The sequence below is a fragment of the Pristiophorus japonicus genome, chromosome 8, assembly GCF_044704955.1.
Source record: "Pristiophorus japonicus isolate sPriJap1 chromosome 8, sPriJap1.hap1, whole genome shotgun sequence".
Classification (NCBI taxonomy): domain Eukaryota; kingdom Metazoa; phylum Chordata; class Chondrichthyes; family Pristiophoridae; genus Pristiophorus; species Pristiophorus japonicus.
In genome coordinates, this window is record NC_091984.1 from 23191503 (window position 1) to 23213197 (window position 21695).

At 50.4% G+C, this 21695-nt stretch overlaps 1 protein-coding gene across 1 annotated transcript in view; it reads left to right on the forward strand.

Moving 5' to 3' along the window:
- Window positions 1-16046: 16046 nt before the first annotated feature.
- Window positions 16047-21695, forward strand: part of znf326 (zinc finger protein 326) — a 39444-nt gene continuing 33795 nt past the window's right edge. Inside the window, exon 1 of the mRNA XM_070886566.1 lies at window positions 16047-16198. Coding sequence (XP_070742667.1) covers window positions 16093-16198 — 106 coding nt within the window. The 5' untranslated portion in view covers window positions 16047-16092. The remainder of the gene's footprint in view (window positions 16199-21695) is intronic.

Sequence of the window (21695 nt, forward strand, 5' to 3'; positions counted from 1 at the left end):
GCCAGAGCACACCACCTAGGAGGGGGCTCGACGTAAAGGTATCTCTGCAGGGTCTGAAGACGGAAAGTCGCGAGCTGGGCGCTGACGCACACCAACGACTGACCGCCCTCCTCAAGCGGGAGACTCAAGACCGCGGCAGAGACCCAGTGCTTCCTGTTGTTCCAGAAGAAGTCCACCAGCTTCTTCTGTATCTTGGCGACAAACGCAGGGGGAGGGGTCAAAGTGACCAGTCGGTACCACAACATTGCGGCCACCAGCTGGTTTATGACTAGCGCTCGACCCCTGTAGGACAGCACTCGGAGCAGTCCTGTCCAGCGCCCTAGGCGAGCGGCGACCTTGGCCTCCAGCTCCTGCCAGTTCGCCGGCCAGGCTCCCTCGTCGGGGCTAAGGTAGACTCCCAGATAGAGGAGATGGGTCGTGCTCCAGGCAAAAGGCCTGAGCTCCTCCGGCAGGGAGTCCACCCGCCACTGACCCACCAGGAGTCCGGAACATTTCTCCCAGTTGATCCTGGCAGAGGACGCGGCCGAGTAAATCTCCTGGCACTCACGCATCCTCCGCAGGTCAGCGGGATCCTCTACCGCGAGGAGCACGTCATCGGCGTAAGCCGAGAGGACGACCTCCACGCCCGGCCCTTGCAGAGCCAGTCCCGTCAACCTCGTCCGCAAGAGGCGCAGGAAAGGCTCCACGCAAACGGCGTATAACTGGCCGGACATGGGGCATCCCTGGCGCACCCCTCTCCTAAAGCGAAGGGGCGCCGTCAAGGACCCGTTAACCTTAATCAGACACTCCGCGGCGGCGTACAAAAGTCGGATCCGGGCGACGAAATGCGTCCCGAACCCGAAAGCGCGCAGAGTTCCGAGCAGATAGTCGTGATCCACCCTGTCGAACGCCTTCTCTTGGTCGAGGGATAGGAAGGCGACCAACAGACCAGCCTCCTGGGAACAATGGATGAGGTCCCGGACCAGATGGATGTTATCGTGGATTGTCCGGCCCGGGACCGTGTAGGACTGGTCGGGGTGGATCATGTTGTCCAGCACGGCACCAAGGCGAGCAGACATCGCCCTGGCGAAGATTTTGTAGTCCGTGCTGAGGAGGGAGACCGGGCGCCAGTTCTTAAGGAGGCTGAGATCGCCCTTCTTAGGCAGCAGGACGATGACTGCCCTGCGCCAAGAGAGGGGCATCTCCCCGGTCGCCAGACTTTCCCCCAGGACCCGCGCGTAGTCGCCCCCCAGGACGTCCCAGAACGCCCTGTGGAACTCCACGGTCAGCCCGTCCAGCCCCGGGGATTTTCCCCTCGAGAGCCGGGCGAGGGCACCGGTCAGCTCCGCCAGGCTTAGCGGAGCTTCCAGATTTTCGGCGCCCTCCGGGCTGACCTTCGGCAGGTCCTCCCACAAAACTCTACGCGCTTCCTCGCTGGACGGATCCGGAGAGAACAGGGCCCCGTAATATTCACGGGCGCTGTTGTTGACGCCCTCCGGATCCGAGACGAGAGAGCCGTTGTCGGCCAGCAGCGTCAAGAGCTGCTTACGGACACTCTGCCTTTTTTCCAGCGAGTAGGGGAGCCGCGGTCCAGATCCCGCAGGAACCGGATCCGCGACCTCACGAACGCGCCTCGGGACCCGACGAGCTGCAGGTCCTTCAGCGCGGCCTTCTTCGCTTCGTACACCGTCCGCAGGGCCGGGTCCTGGACGACTTGACCGAGACGGGCTTCCAGGTCGAGCACCTCTTTTTCTAGGCGCCCGACTCTGGCCGCCCGCCTCTTGGTCGACCCCCTCGCGTACTCTTGACAGAAGACGCGGACGTGAGCCTTGCCCACGTCCCACCATAGCCTCAAGGAGGGGAAGCCCCCCTGCTTCCTTCTCCAGTCGGACCAGAATCGACGGAACGAGTCCTGGAACCGCACGTCCTCCAGCAGCCGGTTGTTAAAGTGCCAGTACGCGGACCCCGTCCTCGCGCGGAGCGAAGCGAGCTCCGCCCACACCAGGTGGTGGTCCGAACACGGCACCGGCCGCATGGAGGCCGCCGGGATGCAGGAAACGTACGCCCGAGACACGTAAAGGCGGTCGACTCTAGACCATCCTACTCCAGGCCTCACCCAAGTAAAGGCGCTGGAGTCGGGGTGGAGATTTCGCCAGACGTCCACCAAGTCGAAGGACCCGACCAGGTCCCTCAACTTCTCCATCGCCGTCATGCACTGCGGGGCACCGGAGCGGTCCCTCGCCTCGAGGGTGCAGTTAAAATCCCTCCCGAGGACAATGCAGTCGCCGACGTCGACGGAGCCAAGAAGAGCGGACACCTCTTCAAAGAAGCGCGTTTGCTGCGGGCCGGGCTGAGGGGCGTACACGTTCACGAGATGGAGCGGCACGTCCCCAGGCGAACCGTTACGTGCAGCAAGCGGCCTGGCACGGGCTCCTCGACCCCCAAGATCTCCGGCTGAAAATGCGGGCCCAGCAAGATGGCCACCCCACTAGAAATGGCGGTGAGGTGGCTCATGCGGACCTCTCCTTGCCATTCCAGGAGCCACGTGGCTTCGTCTCCCGGAACGGTGTGGGTTTCTTGCAGGAAGCACACCGCATATTTCCCCTCCCGCAGGAGCGAAAAATTGTCAAATCTACGGCGTGCCCCTCTGCCGCCGTTGATGTTGAGGCTGGCTATGGTTATCTTCATGGCAAAAGCATAGTGCAACCTCTACCTTAACCTATTGTGGGGGAGGGAGCGGAGTCTTTTGTTGAACTCCGCTCCCTCCGCAGCCCAGCGAGGAGTCCCTCGAGCTCGCGCAGCTCAAGGTGTTGCGCCTTTGTCAAGGGCCCGCCCGCGGCCAAGGTTTTGACGGCGGCGCGGACGGACCCCTTGATCAGCTCTGGCTCGGACCATTTTTCCAGGGCCAGTCGGGCTTGGTTGCAGCGACCCCGGCTCTGGGCCAAAAAGTCCCGGAGTTCCTTTGCAGGAATGAGGATGGTCTCGGCGGCGGCCGCGAGCAGATCCACCGCCTCGCTGGCGGTGGTCTCTAGGTCTTCACCCGCGTCCCCCACCGAGTCCCCGTCCTCCTCCGGGAGGTGGCCGCCAGCAGCCGGCCCATCGACCGCACAAGGTACGGCAAATGAACCAGCCGCTCCAACCGGCCCTGGCTCTGCCCCGATCCCACCCCCAGGATCGTCGGCAGAGGAGTCCCCACTGGGCTCTTTTAAAAATGGTGCTGGGTCGGGAAATGACAGCGGAAGGGGTTCCCCCTCCGCCCCAGGAACTGGGGAACAAGGAGAGACCCGGCCATAGGAAATCCCCAGGCTCCCCAAGTACACCAGCTCCAAAGTAAGAGGCGAGGGTGGGTGTTCCTCCTCCTCCCCGCTGCCACCCCTCGGCCCAGCATCTACAGTGTCATAAAAAACATTTGTTTCATTTTCTGCCGGGTCGAGCGACTCCCGGGGGAAGTTGTGTATTGGCTGGGCGGGCTCAGGTTCGGCCTTTTCGGCCCCGCCCGCCTCAGTCCCCGGGACGCCCGACCCGGCGGCAATGCATTCCTCCGCGATCCCCACGCCCCCCACGACAGGCAGATCTTCCACGCCATCCCCGGGAGGCAGAGGCTGGGCAGCCTCGACTGTCTCACCCTCCCCGGGGACAGACTCCTCTCGCCTACGGCGCAGCTTGGGGGCGCTGGTGGGGGACGCGGGACACGCGGCGGGCACCGACTCCTCCGCGGAGGGATGTTGTTCCCCCTCCGCCTCAACGGAGCGGCGCCTCCTTTTGTTGCTGGAGGTGCGCTGAGGCAGGGAGACCTCCATGTCTGCCGAGGCCTCCCGCACCACCCCCCCCTTTTCCTTTTCTTGCCCGCGCCCGAGCCCCTCTGTGGTATTGGTCAAGGGCTCAGGCACGGGCTCGGGGCACCCCGCGCTCGCCGGTGACTGGGTTGGGCTGAGCGCGGTGGTCAAATTGTCTGGCACTGAGGGGACCCGCCTCTGGATGTTTTGCCTTCTTCCGCGCCTTCTTTCCGGTCGGACGCTCTCCCTCCCCCCCGCCGGAGGCCCTGAAAACAAAGGCCTCCGACGATGCCCGCGCACCTATGGCTCCCGGCACGCGGACGCAACTAGGGGGAGGGGTGGCGGCGGCGCCAGCCTTGGCCGCCTTCGGTGGTTTGGCGGCCTTGGAGGCGGGGCAGTTCTTGCGAATGTGCCCCACCTCCCTACAGGCATGGCACCGCACGCCGTCCGACGTCCAGAAGACGCGGTAGGCAGTCCCCTCGTGCACCACATTAAAGTGCCCTTCCGTCATGTCCTCCCGCGCCAGCCGGACAAAGAGCTGGCGGCGGAAGGAGAACACGTGGCGCAGGCTGTTCTCCCTGAGGCCGAGCGGTATGGGGTTGATCCCCGACCTTACCTCCCCCAGTTGGTGTAGGTGAGGGAGGAGGAGCTCAGCGGAAACAAAGGGCGGGACGTTTGACACGATGACCCTCTGCGCGGTGGCCTCGAGAGGGTCCACCGGCAGGAACGTCCCGCCCACCGTGAGCCCCTTTTCAAGGGCCAGGGACACCGCCCGCTCCGACCCCAGGAAGAAAACAGCCTTCCCAGACATCTTGGAGGCCGCGACAATGGCCGAGGGGCCGACTACCCCAGCCATCGCCCGCACGCACTCCTCAATGCTCATTGCGGGGTGAGTGTAGTTCTTGACCCCGTGTTTCCTGGTTATAAGTTGAAAAGGTGGCAGGGCAGCGGGTGGCGCAGGAGGTGCCGTGGAAGCAGTTGCCACCTGCGCATATGTCTTCGCTGGCCCTGCCACCGGCGTGGATGGGGTCGCCATCACGGGGTCCCTTTAAGGGCTACACCCACCCCAAAGTCACAGGCCTTAATGGTCTTTATTAGCCTCGTTGTTGTTTGAACAGAGGGAGCTCTGAAAGAGGCACACCTCTCACCTTGTTAATGATTGGTGAGGAGCCTTGTTCCCTCTGCTCAGTGTCTTAATTGTTTTTTTTTAAATTAGGAGAAAGGGGCCTCAGAGAGAGAGGGGAGAAACAGAGTAACAGAGAAAGAGAGAGGGGGGTGGGAAGGGGGGGGAACTGCGAGGGCAGGTCTCCCCTCGCAGCTGTGGGTGGGTGCACTCCCCAGATGGCAAAACACAAAAAACACAGTCCTTGGGGTGGGTCTTCAGGTGGGGGGAGAAGACGTCTTCACCTGGGGCAGCAAGAGCCACCAGGCACACACTCCTAACGATGTTAATAGAGTAAATGAGAAAAATCTTCAGCCTGGTAGCTCCAGCTATCCCAGGCTAGGCAATTGGGGGGGGGGGGGGGTTCAATTGTGGGGGGGGCCATGTTGTAAGCAAGGCCCCCACACACACTACCACACATACACACACCCCCCACGATGTTCCGGCCCTCAGTGGTCTTCTTTCCTCCCCCCACCGATACAACAAAGTCTGTTTGGGAAATGCACCCACACCCACCTGTAGAAATGTAGAGTCTCCCTCCTTCCACACTGGATGTTTGTTGTTGGTTTTTCCCCCTCTCTCCAACTCTTTGCAGAATGGTAAAAGTTGTTTAAAGTTTTCTGTTCTCCTCCTCTCCCTCTGGGTAAAAGTTGGTGGTGAAGCCCCTTCCTTCCTTCTCTTCCTGGGCTGGTCTCAGGGCTCTCCAGGCAGGAGCTCAAGTTGATAGCTGCTCTCCTCTCTGCAGCTCAGCTCCAACTGAGCAGGACACGCCTCCACTGCTCCAATCCCAAAAAGTTAGTTTGCAGGTGCAGTCGGTAATCAGGAAGGCGAATGGAATGTTGGCCTTCATTGTGAGAGGGATGGAGTACAAAAGCAGGGAGGTCCTGCTGCAACTGTACAGGGTATTGGTGAGGCCGCAGCTGGAGTACTGCGTGCAGTTTTGCTCACCTTAATTAAGGAAGGATATACTGGCTTTGGAGGGGGTACAGAGATGATTCATGAGGCTGATTCCGGAGATGAAGGGGTTACCTTATGATTATAGATTGAGTAGACTGGGTCTTTACTCGTTGGAGTTCAGAAGGATGAGGGGTGATCTTATAGAAACATTTAAAATAATGAAAGGGATAGACAAAACCGAGGCAGAGAGGTTGTTTCCACTGGTCGGGGAGACTAGAACTAGGGGGCACAGCCTCATAAGCCAATTTAAAACCGAGTTGAGAAGGAATTTCTTCTCCCAGAGGGTTGTGAATCTGTGGAATTCTCTGCTCAAGGAAACAGTTGAGGCTAGCTCATTGAATGTATTCAAATCACACATAGTTAGATTTTTAACCAATAACGGAATTAAGGGTTATGGGGAGCGGGCGGGTAAGTGGAACTGAGTCCACGGCCAGGTCAGCCATGATCTTGTTGAATGGCGGAGCAGGCTCGAGGGGCTAGATGGCCTACTCCTGTTCCTAATTCTTATGTTCTTATGGCTTGCATCCTAGGGTCCTAAAAGGAGTGGCTGCGGAGATAGTGAATGCATTGGTTGTAATTTACCAAAATTCCCTGGATTCTGGGGAGGTCCCAGCAGATTGGAAAACTGCAACTGTAACACCCCTATTTAAAAAAGGAGGCAGACAAAATGCAGGAAACTATAGACCAGTTAACCTAACATCTTTCGTTGGGAAAATGCTGGAGTCAATTGTTAAGGAAGCAGTAGCAGGACATTTGGAAAAGCATAATTCAATCAAGCAGAGTTAGCATGGTTTTATGAAAGGAAAATCATGTCTGACAAATTTGCTGGAGCTCTTTGAGGATGTAATGAGCAGGGTGGATAAGGAGGAACCAGTGGATGTGGTGTATTTGGATTTCCAGAAGGCATTCGATAAGGTGCCAAATAAAAGGTTGCTGCACAAAATAAAAGTTCACGGGGTTGGGGGTAATATATTACCATGGATAGAGGATTGGCTAACTAACAGAAAACAGAGAATCGGGATAAACGGGTAATTTTCCAGTTGGCAAACAATGATTAGTGAGGTGCCGCAGGGCTCGGTGCTGGGTCCTCAACTATTTACAATCCATATTAATGACTTGGATGAAGGGGCCATGTGTAATGTAGCCAAGTTTGCTGATGATACAAAGATGGGTGGGAAAGCAAATTGTGAGGAGGACACAAACAATCTGCAAAGGGATATAGTCTGGCTGAGTGTGCAAAAATTTGGCACATGGAGAGTACAATGTGGGAAAATGTGAGGTTATCCACTTTGGCAGAAAAAATAGAAAAGCAAATTATAATTTAAATGGAGAAAAATTACAAAGTGCTGCAGTACAGAGGGACCTGAGGGTCCTTGTGCATGAAATGCAAAAAGTTAGTATGCAGGTACAGCAAGTAATCAGGAAGGCAAATGGAATATTGGCCTCTATTGCAAGGGGAATAGAGTATAAAAGAAGAAGTCCTGCTACAACTGTACAGGGTATTGGTGATGCCACACCTGGAGTACTGCGTACAGTTTTGGTCTCCATATTTAAGGATATACTTTATATTTGCATTGGAGGCTGTTCAGAGAAGGTTCACTCGGTTGATTCTGGAGATGAGGGAGTTGACTTATGAAGATAGGTTGAGTAGGTTGGGCCTATACTCATTGGTATTCAGAAGAATGAGGTGTGATCTTATCGAAACATACAAGATAATGAGGGGGCTCGACAAGGTGGATGCAGAGTAGATATTTCCACTCATAGGGGAAACTAAAATTAGGAGCATTGTCTCAGAATAAGGGGCCACCCATTTAAAACTGAGATGAAGAGGAATTTCTTCTCTCAGAGGGTTGTGAATCTTTGGAATTCTCTGCCCCAGAGAGCTGTGGAGGCTGGGACATTGAATATATTTAAAGTTGAGATCGACAAATTTTTGAGCGATAAGGGAATAAAGGGTTATGGGGAGCGGGCAGGGAAGTGGAGCTGAATCCATGATCAGATCAACCATGATCTTATTGAATGGTGGAGCAGGCTCAAGGGGCCAATTCGCCTACTCCTGCTCCTAATTCGTATGTTCTTATGTTGTTATACTGTAATCACAGTGGAATAACTGGCAGTGTTTTAACATTAAAGCAGCGGCAGTAGTGAGAGGATAAAGAGCGGCCCGAGAGTGGCAGGGCCGAGGCTCCGACTCAAAAACAAGAAAACAAAATCAAAGCGTGATGTCACAGGAGAGCATGTAGGTGATTGGCTGGTGAGTATGACAGCTTTTTTTTGCTCTGTAAGTTAGGGAAGGTGGATAAATTAAGAGCTGAGAAACTAGAGAAAATAATTAAACTATAAAACTAAAATATCGATTGAATAAAAACTTTAATGAATTAATTAATAACTAAAACAAGATTAGAGATGGCAGGGCAGGTGGTGTGTCATAACTGCAGCATGTGGAGGTTTGTGGAGAGCATCGAGGAACTTCGGCTCAGAGTTGTTGAGCTGGAGTACGAGTTGCAGACATTGTGATGCATCAGGGAGGGGGAGAGTTACCTGGACACTTTGCTCCAGGAGGCAGTCTCACCCTTAAGGTTAAGTAATACTTTAGAGTTAGTGAATGGTCAGGGACAGGAAGGTGTGACTGCGAGTCAGAAAGATATGGGGACCCAGGATGTAACGATAGAAGAACCTCAGCTCTTGACTTTGTCCAACAGATACAAGGTATTTGCTACCTGTATGGATAAGGAAAAGGATGGGAAAACTGACCATGGCACCATGGTACAGGTGGCCATCCAAGTGAGGAGAGAAGGGAGGAATGTGATAGTAGTAAGAGACAGTATAGTCAGGGAGATGGATACTGTTCTCTGCAGCCACAAAAGAGAGTTGCGAAGGCTGTGTTGCCTGCCCGGTGCCAGAGTTAAGGATATCTCCTCGCGGCTGGAGAAGAACTTGGGAGTGGGAGGGGGAGAATCCAGTTACGGTGGTCGATGTAGGAACCAATGACATAGGTAGAACAAAGAATGAGGTTCTGTTGAGGGTTTTTGAAGTGCTAGGGTCTAAATTAATAAGCAGAACCTCAAGGGTAATAATCTCTGGATTACTACCTGAGTCATGCACAAATTGGCATTGGGTCAAGCAAATTAGAGAGTTAAATGCGTGGCTCAAAAAGTGATATGAGAAGAAGGGGTTTCAATTCATGGGACACTGGCACCAGTACTGGGGAAAGAGGGTGCTCTTCCGTCGCTAGATGGGCTCCACTTAAACCGGGATGAGAAGCATCCTGGCGAATCGAATAACTAGGCCTGTATGTAGGACTTAAACTAAAAAAGGGGGCGGGGTCAGGTGAGGGGAAATTTAGAAACCTAAAGAGAAAAGGTCAAGGCTATAGAGCAGCGTAGTAATTTGGGTAAAAATAAGCAAGGTGTGATAGGAAGGGACAGAGGGATACAAATTGCGCACCCCCCCCCACCCAAAACAGGGTGCTCCCACCCTGTTTCGGTGGATTTTACCACAGCTTCAGTTGAGGTCGACTCTTTCGCGAAATTGCGCTTTGTTTTTTTTTTATTTTGATCCGGAAGTCGGTCATAATGGGGGCGGTGACTACCACTATCACATTCCTCCCTTCTCTCCCCATTTGGTTGGCCTCCTGTACCACGGTGCTGTGGTCAGTTTGCCCATCCTCCCTGCAGTCCTTTTCCTCATCCATACAGGCAGTAAATACCTTGTATCTGTTGGACAGGGTCAAGGGCCGAGGCTCCTCCATCACTACATCCTGGGTCCCCATACCTTCCTGACTCGCAGTCACACCCTCCTGTCCCTGACCATTGACTAACCTGCGGGGCAAAAAACGTGGCGGTGACAGAAACTGAGGGGCGGAAGTTGGGGCGGGGGCAGAGTCACCGCCGATGATGTCATCACGGCGCCACATCACCACGGCTCTCCCCTTCACTTAAAGGGGAGAGCCTCTGCACTTTTAAAACTTCGGGCCACTGGGTCACCAGGGAGGGTTTCGGCCGGGCCAGCTGCCTGGCACCCAAGACGGGGTGCGAGGCTGCCAAACCCGTGGGCATATTTGTCGGGCCAGCCTGGCAGTTGGCCGACAGAAATAAAAACATGGCGGCAGCAGCAGTAGGCCCTCCCCTTTAAGGGAGGCCGCACCGCTGCAGTAGAAGGCCACAGCCTCACTGGACCACCGGGTGAAAGCTTATTTTGGCACCGCCAGGTGGGCCAAAGATTTTCAGAGGGGAATGTTACCGTTGTGGGGTAGATCTGCGGTGCGCAAGGTGATGACGTGCATACCGCAGATTGGCAGCAGCGGTGCGGTAGTGGGGGGATCGGCGTACTGCCAGGCAATTGGGCTATCAGCGGTCATCCTCCAAAAGTTGGCATCCACTCCACTCCGCAGCATGGCCGCCGATTTGGGGTGGTAACAGGCCTTAAGGGAAGTGCCAATTTCGGCCCCAGAGAGTTTAATGGTAACAGTGCAGCAGAGAATAAGGTCAAAACAGGGAATAATGGTAAAAAAAAATTTAAATTAAAGGCTCTTTATCTAAATGCACGAAGCATTCGTAACAAGATAGACGAACTAGTGGTACAAATAGAGATAAATGGGTTTGATCTAATAACTATTACAGAAAAGAACTTTTGGGGGCATCCGAAAAGGAGGACGCTCCATAAACCCTCGTAGTTGACAGTGTCAAAGGCCTTTGTAAGATCGAAAAAGGCCATGCAAAAGGGCTGGCGCTGTTCCCTGCATTTTTCCTGCAGCTGTCGCGGTGTAAAAATCCTGTCCATTGTGCTCCGTAGGGGATGGAATCCGCACTGCAACACCGGGAGGAGCTCCTCGGCCACAGGGAGAAGACAGTTGAGGAGAACTCTAGCGACGACTTTCCCAGTGGCTGATAGCAGGGAGATTCCCCTGTAGTTGCCGCAGTCGGACTTGTCCCCTTTTTTAAAGATGGTCACGATCACTGCATCTCTGAGATCTCCCGGCATGCTCTCCTCCCTCCAGATGAGAGAGATGAGGTCATGTATTCGCGCCAACAGCGCCTCTCCGCCATACTTCATGCCTCAGCAGGATTCCATCCGCACCCGTAGCCTTGTTGTTTTTAAGCTGTCTTATGGCTTTTTCTACCTCGTGCAGTGTTGGGTTCTTACTGAGGTGGTGGCAGGTAGCATGCTGCAGGATACAGTCGAGAACACTTGAGTCAAAGGTAGAGTCTCGATTGAGGAGATCTTCGAAGTGCTACTTCCAGAAGGCCCTGACTCTTTGGTGTCCTTGATGAGTGTTTCCCCGTTCTTGGCAGTGGGGTGGGGCCTTGGGTGTTTGGACTGTAGGTGGCCTTGACTGCGATGATGAATCGTCGCACATCATGGCTTATGACCACACTTGATCAGCTCCGCTGGGCAGGTCACATAGTTCGCATGCCAGACATGAGTCTCCCAAAGCAAGTGCTCTACTCGGAACTCCTTCACGGCAAACGAGCCAAAGGTGGGAAGCGGAAATGTTACAAGGACACCCTTAAAGCCTCCCTGATAAAGTGCAACATCCCCACTGACACCTGGGAGTCCCTGGCCAAAGACCGCCCCAAGTGGAGGAAGTGCATCCGGGAGGGCGCTGAGCACCTTGAGTCTCGTCGCCGAGAGCATGCAGAAATCAAGCGCAGGCAGCGGAGTGTGCGGCAAACCAGTCCCACCCACCCCTTCCCTCAATGACTATCTGTCCCACCTGTGACAGAGACTGTGGTTCTCGTATTGGACTGTACAGCCATCTAAGAACTCATGTTAAGAGTGAAAGCAAGTCTTCCTCGATTCCGAGGAACTGTCTATGATGATGATTACAGAGATGTTGTTGCAAGGTGACCAAGGTTGGGAACTAAATGTTCCAGGGTACTTGATGTTTCGAAAAGACAGCCAGAATGGAAAAGGTGGTGGTAGCTCTGATAATAAAGGATGACATAAGGACAGTAGAGAGAAAGGATCTCAGCTCAGAAGATCAGGAAGTAGAATCAGTATGGGTGGAGATAAGGATTAACAAGGGGTAGAAAACATTGGTGTGAGTAGTGTATAGACCTCCTAACAGTAGCTATACTGTTGGACAGAATATTAATCAAGAAATAGTAGGAGCTTGTAACAAACATAATGCAATAATCGTGGGGGACTTTAAACTTCACATAGACTGGACAAATCAAATTGGCAAAGGTAGTGTGGAGGATGAGTTCATGGAATGCCTTTGGGACAGTTTCCAAGAACAATACTTCATGGAACCAACCAGGGAACTGGCTATTTTAGATCTTGCATTGTGTAATGAGACAGGGTTAATTAGAAATCTCATTGTAAAAGATCCTCTGGGGCAGAGTGATCATAATATGATAGAATTTCACATTACTTTTGAGAGTGACTTGCCCAAGTCCGAAATTAGAGTCTTAAACTTAAATTATATAGGTATGAGGGATGAGTTGGCTAAGGTGGATTGGAAATTAAAAGGTATGGTGGTAGATAAGCAGTGGCTAGCATTTAAAGAAATATTTTATAATTCTCAACAAAAATAATTTCCATTGAGAAACAAAAATTCCATGGGAAAAGTGATCCATCTGTGGATAAATAAAGAAGTTATTTATTTCCCTAATCTGCCACCATTCAGAAAATATTCTGCCCCGTGTTTTTGACACCAAAGTGGATAACCTCACATTTATCCACATTATACTGCATCTGCCATGCATTTGCCCACTCACGTAACCTGTCCAAGTCACCCTGCAGCCTCTTAGCATCCTCCTCACAGCTCATACCGCCACCCAACTTAGTGTCATCTGCAAACTTGGAGATATTACACTCAATTCCTTCATCTAAATCATTGATGTATATTGTAAAGAGCTGGGGTCCCAGCACTGAGCCCTGCGGCACTCCACTAGTCACTGCCTGCCATTCTGAAAAGGACCTGTTTATTCCGACTCTCTGCTTCCTGTCTGCAAACCAGTTCTCTATCCACGTCAGTACATTACCCCCAATACCATGTGCTTTGATTTTGCACACCAATCTCTTGTGTGGGACCTTGTCAAAAGCCTTTGAAAGTCCAAATACACATCCACTGGTTCTCCCCTGTCCACTCTACTAGTTACATCCTCAAAAAATTCTAAAAGATTTGTTAAGCATGATTTCCCTTTCATAAATCCATGCTGACTTGGACCGATCCTGTCACTGCTTTCCAAATGCGCTGCTATTTCATCTTTAATAATTGATTCCAACTTATGTCAGGCTAACCGGTCTATAATTCCGTTTTCTCTCTCCCTCCTTTCTTAAAAAGTTGTGTTACATTAGCTACCCTCCAGTCCATAGGAACTGATCCAGAGTCGATAGACTGCTGGAAAATGATCACCAATGTATCCACTATTTCTAGGGCCACTTCCTTAAGTACTCTGGGATGCAGACTATCAGGCCCTGGGGATTTATCGGCCTTCAATCCCATCAATTTCCCTAACACAATTTCCTGACTAATAAGGATTTCCTTCAGTTCCTCCTTCTCACTAGACCCTCTGTCCCCTAGTATTTCCAGAAGATTATTTGTGTCTTCCTTCGTGAAGACAGAACCAAAGTATTTGTTCAACTGGACTGCCATTTATTTGTTCCCCATTATAAATTCACCTGATTCTGTCTGCAAGGGACCTACCTTTGTCTTCACTAATCTTTTTCTCTTCACATATCTATAGAAGCTTTTGCAGTCAGTTTTTATGTTCCCAGCAAGCTTCCTCTCATACTCTATTTTCCCCCTCCTAATTCAACCCTTTGTCCTCCTCTGCTGAATTCTAAATTTCTCCCAGTCCTCAGTACTGCAGTCCATCACAGGCAAGTGTTGCTGGGAACTCAGTCTATGATTTAGTGACCAGCTCTGTATGTCAGCTACTTAGGGAACAGCACAATATGCAACCAAAGATGTGCGTGGTCAGGATGGGATTCCTTGAGCTAAAGCCACTCTCAATATCGGTGAGGTTGATAATCTGCTGGAGCACAAAGGTTTTGCCGTACGGGCCTAGAAATTAATCAGCAAAGAGGCTTGCCTACTGGTATATTGAGCAAAAAGCAGTAGCAAAATTGTGAATAAAAATTAAAATCTGTAGGTCAGTCAGTCAGTATTTGTACAGAGAAAAGACAGCTCATGATATTTTGACTGTTTATTACTTCATTCTGATGAAGGGTACAAACTCAAACTTTTGGGGGCATCCGAAACGGAGGAGGATGCTCCATAGACCCTCGCAGTTGACAGTGTCCTCCGCCTGCTCCACGACGACATGCAGGCCATGATCCTTACCAACGGATCCATTACAGACCCAATCCATGTCCGGACCAGGTTCAAACAGGGCTGTGTTATCGCCCAACCCCCTTCTCAATCTTCGTCGCTGCCATGCTCCACCTCACAGTCAACAAGCTCCCCGCTGGAGTGGAACTAAACTACAGAACCAGTGGGAACCTGTTCAACCTTCGCCGTCTCCAGGCCAGGTCCAAGACCACCCCAACCTCTGTCATCGCGCTACAGTACGCGGATGACGTCTGCGCACAGAGGCTGAACTCCAGGACATAGTTGACGTATTTACTGAGGCGTACGAAAGCATGGGTCTTACGCTAAACATCAGCAAGACAAAGGTCCTCCATCAGCCTGTCCTTACCGCACAGCACTGTCCCCCTGTCATCAAGATCAATAGAGTGGCCCTGGACGTGGACCACTTCCCATATCTCGGGAGCCTCCTATCAACAACAGCAGTCATTGACGACGAGATCCAACACCGCCTCCAGTGCGCCAGCGTAGCCTTCGGCCGCCTGAGGAGAAGAGTGTTTGAAGACCAGGCCCTCAAAACTGCCACCAAGCTCAGGGCTGTAGTAATACCCGCCCTCCTGTATGGCTCAGAAACATGGACTATGTACAGTAGACACCTCAAGTCGCTGGAGAAATACAACCAACGATGTCTCCGCAAGATCCTACAAATGCCCTGGGAGGACAGACACATCAACATTAGCGTCCTCGACCAGGCCAACATCCTCAGCAACGAAGCACTGACCACACTTGATCAGCTCTGCTGGGCAGGCCACATAGTTCGCAGACATGAGACTCCCAAAGCAAGCGCTCTACTCGGAACTCCTTCACAGCAAATGAGCCAAAGGTGGGCAGCGGAAACGTTAAAAGGCCACCCTCAAAGCCTCCCTGGTAAAGTGCAACATCCCCATTGACACCTGGGAGACCCTGGCCAAAGACTGCCCTAAGTGAAGGAAGTGCATCCGAGAGGGCAAGCAGAAATCAAATGCAGGCAGCGGAAAGTGCATGCGGAAAACCAGTCCCACCCACCCCTTCTCTCAATGACTATCTGCCCCACCAGTGACAGCGACTGTGGCTCTCGTGTTGGACTGTTCAGCCACCTAAGAACTCATGTTAAGAGTGGAAGCAAGTTTTCGTCTATTCCGAAGGACTGCCCATGATGATGATGACAAACCCAAAACAGTAAAATTGGGACTGCCGCTTGGTGTACTGCTCCTGATAATTCATATTGCTGGAAGTGGGAGAAGGATTGCGTGTACAATATGGGTGAAACAAAATACTTAGACATTGGCATAATTGTTCCATAAATAACCATCCAAAAATCAAGTTGTTGAAAAATCAGGAAATTGCTGGGAGTGATAAATATTAATGGGAAGAGCGACACATAGCAACCCGAGTTAAATTTAGGGAGCTGCATTTATTTTTTTTGAGCGACAGATAGGAAAATACCTGTCATGTTTTTGAACCAAAAATTAGCGATTGCCCATCCCAAAGAGTGAAACTGGCCAGGACTATAGGGATTGGTCTCCTTTTGAAAACTGTATAGTTTGGGATATAAAGTGCTGAGTTTTGACAGAACAAATAGGTGTGTTTTTTCCCCCCCCTGGGAATGGAACAATCTGTTAACCCCATGACAGGAAAAGCCTGAGTAAGACCCACCGCCGGTGTCACGTTAAATTCCGTCCTTCCTGGCTTTTAAGCAAGTGAAAAATAATAATGTGTTTTAAATTGCAACAGACGAACGGCGAGAGCAAAAGGCCGCGCGTGTGCTTTATAAGGATATTTGTTGGTGTAAGGCGGGGGGGAGGAGGCGCGAGTTGGTAAACAGCTAGTCCCCCTGGGCTGGGGCTGGGGCGGGGGGAAGGCTTAGTGTGAGGCAGCCGGCAGGCAGGCGCCAGTCAGCGCGGAGGAAGAAGACGGAGAAGATGGACGGGCTGAGAGGAGCGAGCCGGGGCTGGGGCGTCAGCGAGACGGACGGGCTGAGGGGGTCGAGCCGGGCCTGGGGTTCCACCGACTCGGAAGGACTGAGAGGTAGGATTGGGGCGGGCTTTTTTTTTTTTTCCTTTTTCTTTTCTTTCTTGCTCTCTCTTATCGCCTTCCTTCTTCCCGTGCGCGCCTTTTCTTTCCAAAACCGTCGCCTTTTTCTTTTTTTCCTTCCCCCCCCCCCCCCCTCGCCCCCTCGCCCCCTCGCCCCCTCGCCCCTCGCTCGGGACCCGCGGGAAACGGGCGAGCTCGGCGCCACGGCGTGTCCTCCATGGCAAAAAGCGAGAGGGGAGGGGAGGGGAAAGTCTCCATCTCTCCCTGTCGGTGTGTGGCGGGGGCGGGAGATCACCCGATAACGCGGCCGGCCGGCCGGCCTCCCGCTCCGCCGCTCACTCTCTGGAATGTTCCCTCTAAAATGGCGGCCGTCTTGTTGCCCTTCCCACCAACGCAGCGAGTGCGGTAATCGCAGCGGGGGCCGTGACCGCCACTCCGCCGCGCCTCTCCTGTTCCTACCCGCATCGTTAAATCATCACCGATTCCTCATCTGAAAACAAACTACTTTTTTTTTTTAAAAAACAAAAAAAATACCAGAGGATCTGTCTTCTTTGACCTCCCGTCCATTCGGCCCCCGGGATGGCCGGGAACCATTTTGAGTTGGATCGGTGGCAGAGCCTCCGCTTCCCTCGTTGCGCAGCGGCCAAAAGCAAATTACCACCTCCACCGGCAAATCATCCAAGAGCTGCCCCGAATTACATCAGATGCGTTACACACCACTTCCTAATCCAGTTTTTTTTTAAAACATCGCACCACATGGGCGGCCATGTTATTTAATTTTATAAGTTTCCTTTGTTTTATTTAGTTCCTTATTGGCTGTGACCCTTCTTAAATTTAAAAAAAAAAACGGGGGGGAATTAATTTTTAATTTTTAAAGAAAAAAACACGTGATTTTAGTATTTCATTCTTCAATTGAACGTTATTTAATTTTTACAGAAATTGCTAGAAAGGTAGAATAATCAGGCGTCAACCATGGTTACAATTCAAATATTAACCTGTCTTCTAAATGATCAAGTTGCTTTTCTCTTCTTAAGGATGTACTGCCTCTTTTTAAATTTCTGGTTTACTAAAACTGCTGGAATTTTTTTTGTGTTGGGAATAGATAGACAATTCTGGCTCAGAAATGATTCGCTATGTAATGTGTTGCTTACGTGATCACGCGGATGTAATTAAAAGCTTTCCATAATTTAAATGGTGATGGTAATTTGGTGGGGCGGGGGAGGGGGGTTGTCCAGAGTTATATTATTTTTGTCTAGGTGTAATAGAGAATGCATAGATGTAGTTTGCCTGCCCACTAAAGGGAAATATTTCTCAATGCACTGTAAGCCAATAGGCCAAATAAGCCTGTGAGTGATGTAATCAAACCTTTATGGCAGAATTCAATTTTGAATACTGGGCTCAGTTGACCTTTCACCAATATGTTCCTAAAATTTGTCAAAAACAAAATGAGCTTTAAATTGTAAAAACATTGCAACTGGTATTTGTTTAAAGTGGTCCTTCTCTGACCTTGCTTCAGGTCATCTGCTGTTGAAACCCTCATCCATGCCTTTGTTACCTCCTAGATTTGACCTCCCATCTTCTACCCGACATAAACTTGAACTCATCCAAAACTGCTGCCTGTATCCTAAATCGCACCACTGTGTTCGCTGACCTACACAGGCTCCCAGTCCAGCAATGCCTCAGTTTTAAAAATTCTCATCCTTGTTTTCAAATCCCTCCATTGCCTCACCACTCCCTAGCTCAGTAACTGTATCCACCACTACAACTATTTGAGATCTCTGCTCCTCCAATTCTGGCCTTTTATGCATCCTGATTTTCATCATTCCACGTGGCGGCTATGCCTTAAGCTCCCGAGGCTCTGGACTTTCCTCCCTAATCCCCTCCACCTCCTTGAAGATTCTCCTTAACACCTACCTCTTTGACCAAACTTTTGGACACATCTCCTATGTGGCTATTTGCCAAATTTTGTTAATGCTTCTGAGAAGTGCCTTGGAACATTAAAGGTGCTATATAAATGCAAGTTGTTGTTTGCAACTTGAGACGAGAAGAAGGGAGTTTGCCTGTGCAGATGAGTGTGAGGTAATGCATTTGGGGAGGTCTAACAAGGTAAGGGAATATACATAAAATGGGTATGACACTGAAAAGTGTAGAGGAGCAAAGGGACCTTGGAGTGCAGGTCCACAGATCCCTGAAGGTAGCAGGCCAGGTAGATAAGGTGGTTAAGAAGGATTATGGAATATCTGTACCTGCAATTAGTCGTCGAGGCATGGAATAAAAGAGCAAGGACGTTATGTTTGAACTGTATAAAACACTGGTTAGGCTGCAGTTCTGGTCACCACATTACAGGAAAGATGTGATTGAACTGGAAAGGATGCAGAGGAGATTTGAGAATTTTGGCTATAAGGAAAGATTGGAGATGCTGGGTCTGTTTTCTTTGGAACAGAGGAGGCTGAGGGGCGACCTGATTGAGGTGTATACAATTATGAGGGGCCTGGATAGAAAGAACCTGTTTCCCTTGGCAGAGGGGTCAAACAACCAGTGGGCATAGATTTAAAGTAATTGGGGGGAGGTTTTGACGGGAAATTTCTTCACCCAGAGTGTGGTGCGGGTCTGGAACTCACTGACTGAAATGGCGGTAGAGGCAGAAATATACTTTTAAAAGATACTTGGATGTGCACTTAAAGTGCTGTAACTTACAGGGATATGGACCAAGATCTGGAAAGTGGGATTAGGTTGAATAGCTCTTGGTTGGCTGGTGCAGACACGATGGGCTGAAATGACAACCTTCCGTGCTGTAAATTTCTGAGTACATTTTTAATTGGGATTTTCCTGTCCAAAAGGGGATCTTTAAATGAGGACTTCTAATACACGTGGACCAGTGTAAAGCATTGTAAACTTTTAAGATAACCATGAAACTGCACTGCCTTGATTGCCCACTTTTAAGATCAAAATTATTTAGTGAATTAATGAAATTAGAGTTTCATTAAACTGTGCGTTCATGGAATTGATGTCAGCTGTTGAAACATTCTTCACAATGGCTGGCAATATGAAATTCTTTTAATTTAAGAAAAAAAGCTAACAAATGGGACATTGAACATTTAAAAAAAAAAAAATACCTGGAGTGTAAATTTTACGATGCAAGATTTCTGGATTTAATTTCTTTTTAGGTTCTTCAAATTAAAACATATCTTTATTGCTTATTGTGCTAAGGCAAAGCCCAAGATGTTGAAGGGCACAACTTTTGCACTATGGAGGGTAGTCCCACCATGACTTCAACCCTGCCTATCTTTGTAAGTTTCTCCAACCCTCTGTGTTCCTCTAATTCTGGCCTCTTGAGCATTCCCACCACTGGGGGCCATGCCTTCAGTCATCTAGGCCTGAAGTTCTGTAATTCCCTCCCAAAATCTTAGCTTTACTGTTTCCTTCCTTTTTTTAAATGCTCCGATCTCTTTGACCAAACTTTTAGTCATACATCCTAATATCTTCTACAGTATCAGTCTTTGTCTGATTATGTTCCTGTGAAGCGACTTGACGTTTTACTAAAGGTGCTATATAAATTCAAGTTGGTCTTGTGCTGTTTATATGTCTCCGCATTTGAAAAGGGAAATCAGATAAACATTTGGGTTGTCAAGACACGAGAATGTTGGGTAGCAGAAGTTTATGAAAAATAATCTGCTAGAATATTTTCATGAACATTACACATTTTCTAATGCTTAGTGCATGTTCCTGATGCACCAAATAAGTTTTAATTTAAAATAGCCCACAGGCTCCATCTAGTGACCATTGTGGGCAGTGCCTTCATTCTCCTTGATATGAAGCCCCAATGCATTCTTCATATGATTTTTATTTCAAAACAAACTGGAAAGGAAACAAGTAAAATTAGTAGGTCCATTTTAACTCTACAACAACAACTTGTAATTATTTAACGTTGTGAAATGTCACGGCGCTTCATAGGAGTATTATGAGATAAAAAAAATTTGACACCGAGCTGAATAAGTAGAAATTAGTGCAGGTGAGCAAATGCTTGGTTAAAGAGGCATGTTTTAAGGAGCACCTTGAAGGAGGATAGAGAAGCGCAGAGACTTCGAGCTTGGGGCTTAGGCAACAGAAGGGACGGCCAACAATGGTTGAGTGGTTATAATTAGAGGAGAGCAGACATCTCCTGGTGGAGGGGTGTTGTGGGGCTGGAGGAGATTGTAGAGATAGGGAGGGGCAAGGCCATGGAGGGATTTATAAACCAGGATGATAATTTTGAAATCGAGTCGTTGCTTAACTGGGAGCCAATGTTGTGCAGCGAGCACAGGGGTGATGGGTGAGCAGGACCTCTTTAGATCACCTCTAGTTTATGTAGGATAGCACGTGGGAGGCCAGCTACAGGGAGAAGGCAAAAAAGAAGCAGAAAGGTGATGTCACAGCCAAGGGGGTATGTGATTGGCTGGTGATTGGTGAGTAGTTTTTCTTTTTTCTCTTCTATAACTGAGTAAACTTTAGCATTGTTGCCAATTTAAGTGTATCTAAGGGTTAAGTCATGGCAGGAGAGCACGGTCACGTGCTATGCTCCTCCTGTACCAGTTGGGAACTCGGGGACACTTCCGGTGTCCCTGACGACTACGTGTGCGGGAAGTGTATCCGCCTCCAGCTCCTGACGGTCCGTGTTGCGGAATTGGAGCTGAGGGTGGATTCACTCTGGAGCATCCACGATGCTGAGAATGACGTGAGTAGCACGTTTAGTGAGTTGGTCTTGCCGCAATTGAAGGGTCCACAGCCAGATAGGGAATGGAAGACCAGCAGGAAGAGCAGTGCAAGGAAGGTAGTGCAGGGGTACCCTGCGGTCATCCCCCTGCAAAACAGATACACCGCTTTGAGTACTGTTGAGGAGGATGACTCATCGGGGGAGGGCAGCAGCAGCCAAGTTCATGGCACCGTGGCTGGCTCTGCTGGGCAGGAAAGAGTGGGAGAGCGATAGTGATAGGAGATTCAATGGTAAGGGGAATAGATAGGCGTTTCTGCGGCCGCAACCGAGACTCCAGGATGGTATGTTGCCTCCCTGGTGCAAGGGTCAAGGATGTCTGAGTGGGTGCAGGACATTCTGAAAAGGGAGGGTGAACAGCCAGTTAGTTGTCATCGTGCACATTGGTACCAACGATATAGGTAAAAAAAGGGATGAGGTCCTACGAGACGAATGTAAGGAGCTCTGAGCTAAATTTAAAAAGTAGGACCTCAAAAGTAGTAATCTCGGGATTACTACCAGTGCCATGAGCTAGTCAGAGTAGGAATCGCAGGATAGCTCAGATGAATACGTGGCTTGAGCAATGGTGCAGCAGGGAGGGATTCAAATTCCTGGGACATTGGAACTGATTCTGGGGGAGGTGGGACCAGTACAAACCGGACGGTCTGCACCTAGGCAGGACCGGAACTAATGTCCTAGGGGGAGTGTTTGCTAGTGCTGTTGGGGAGGAGTTAAACTAATATGGCAGGGGGATGGGAACCA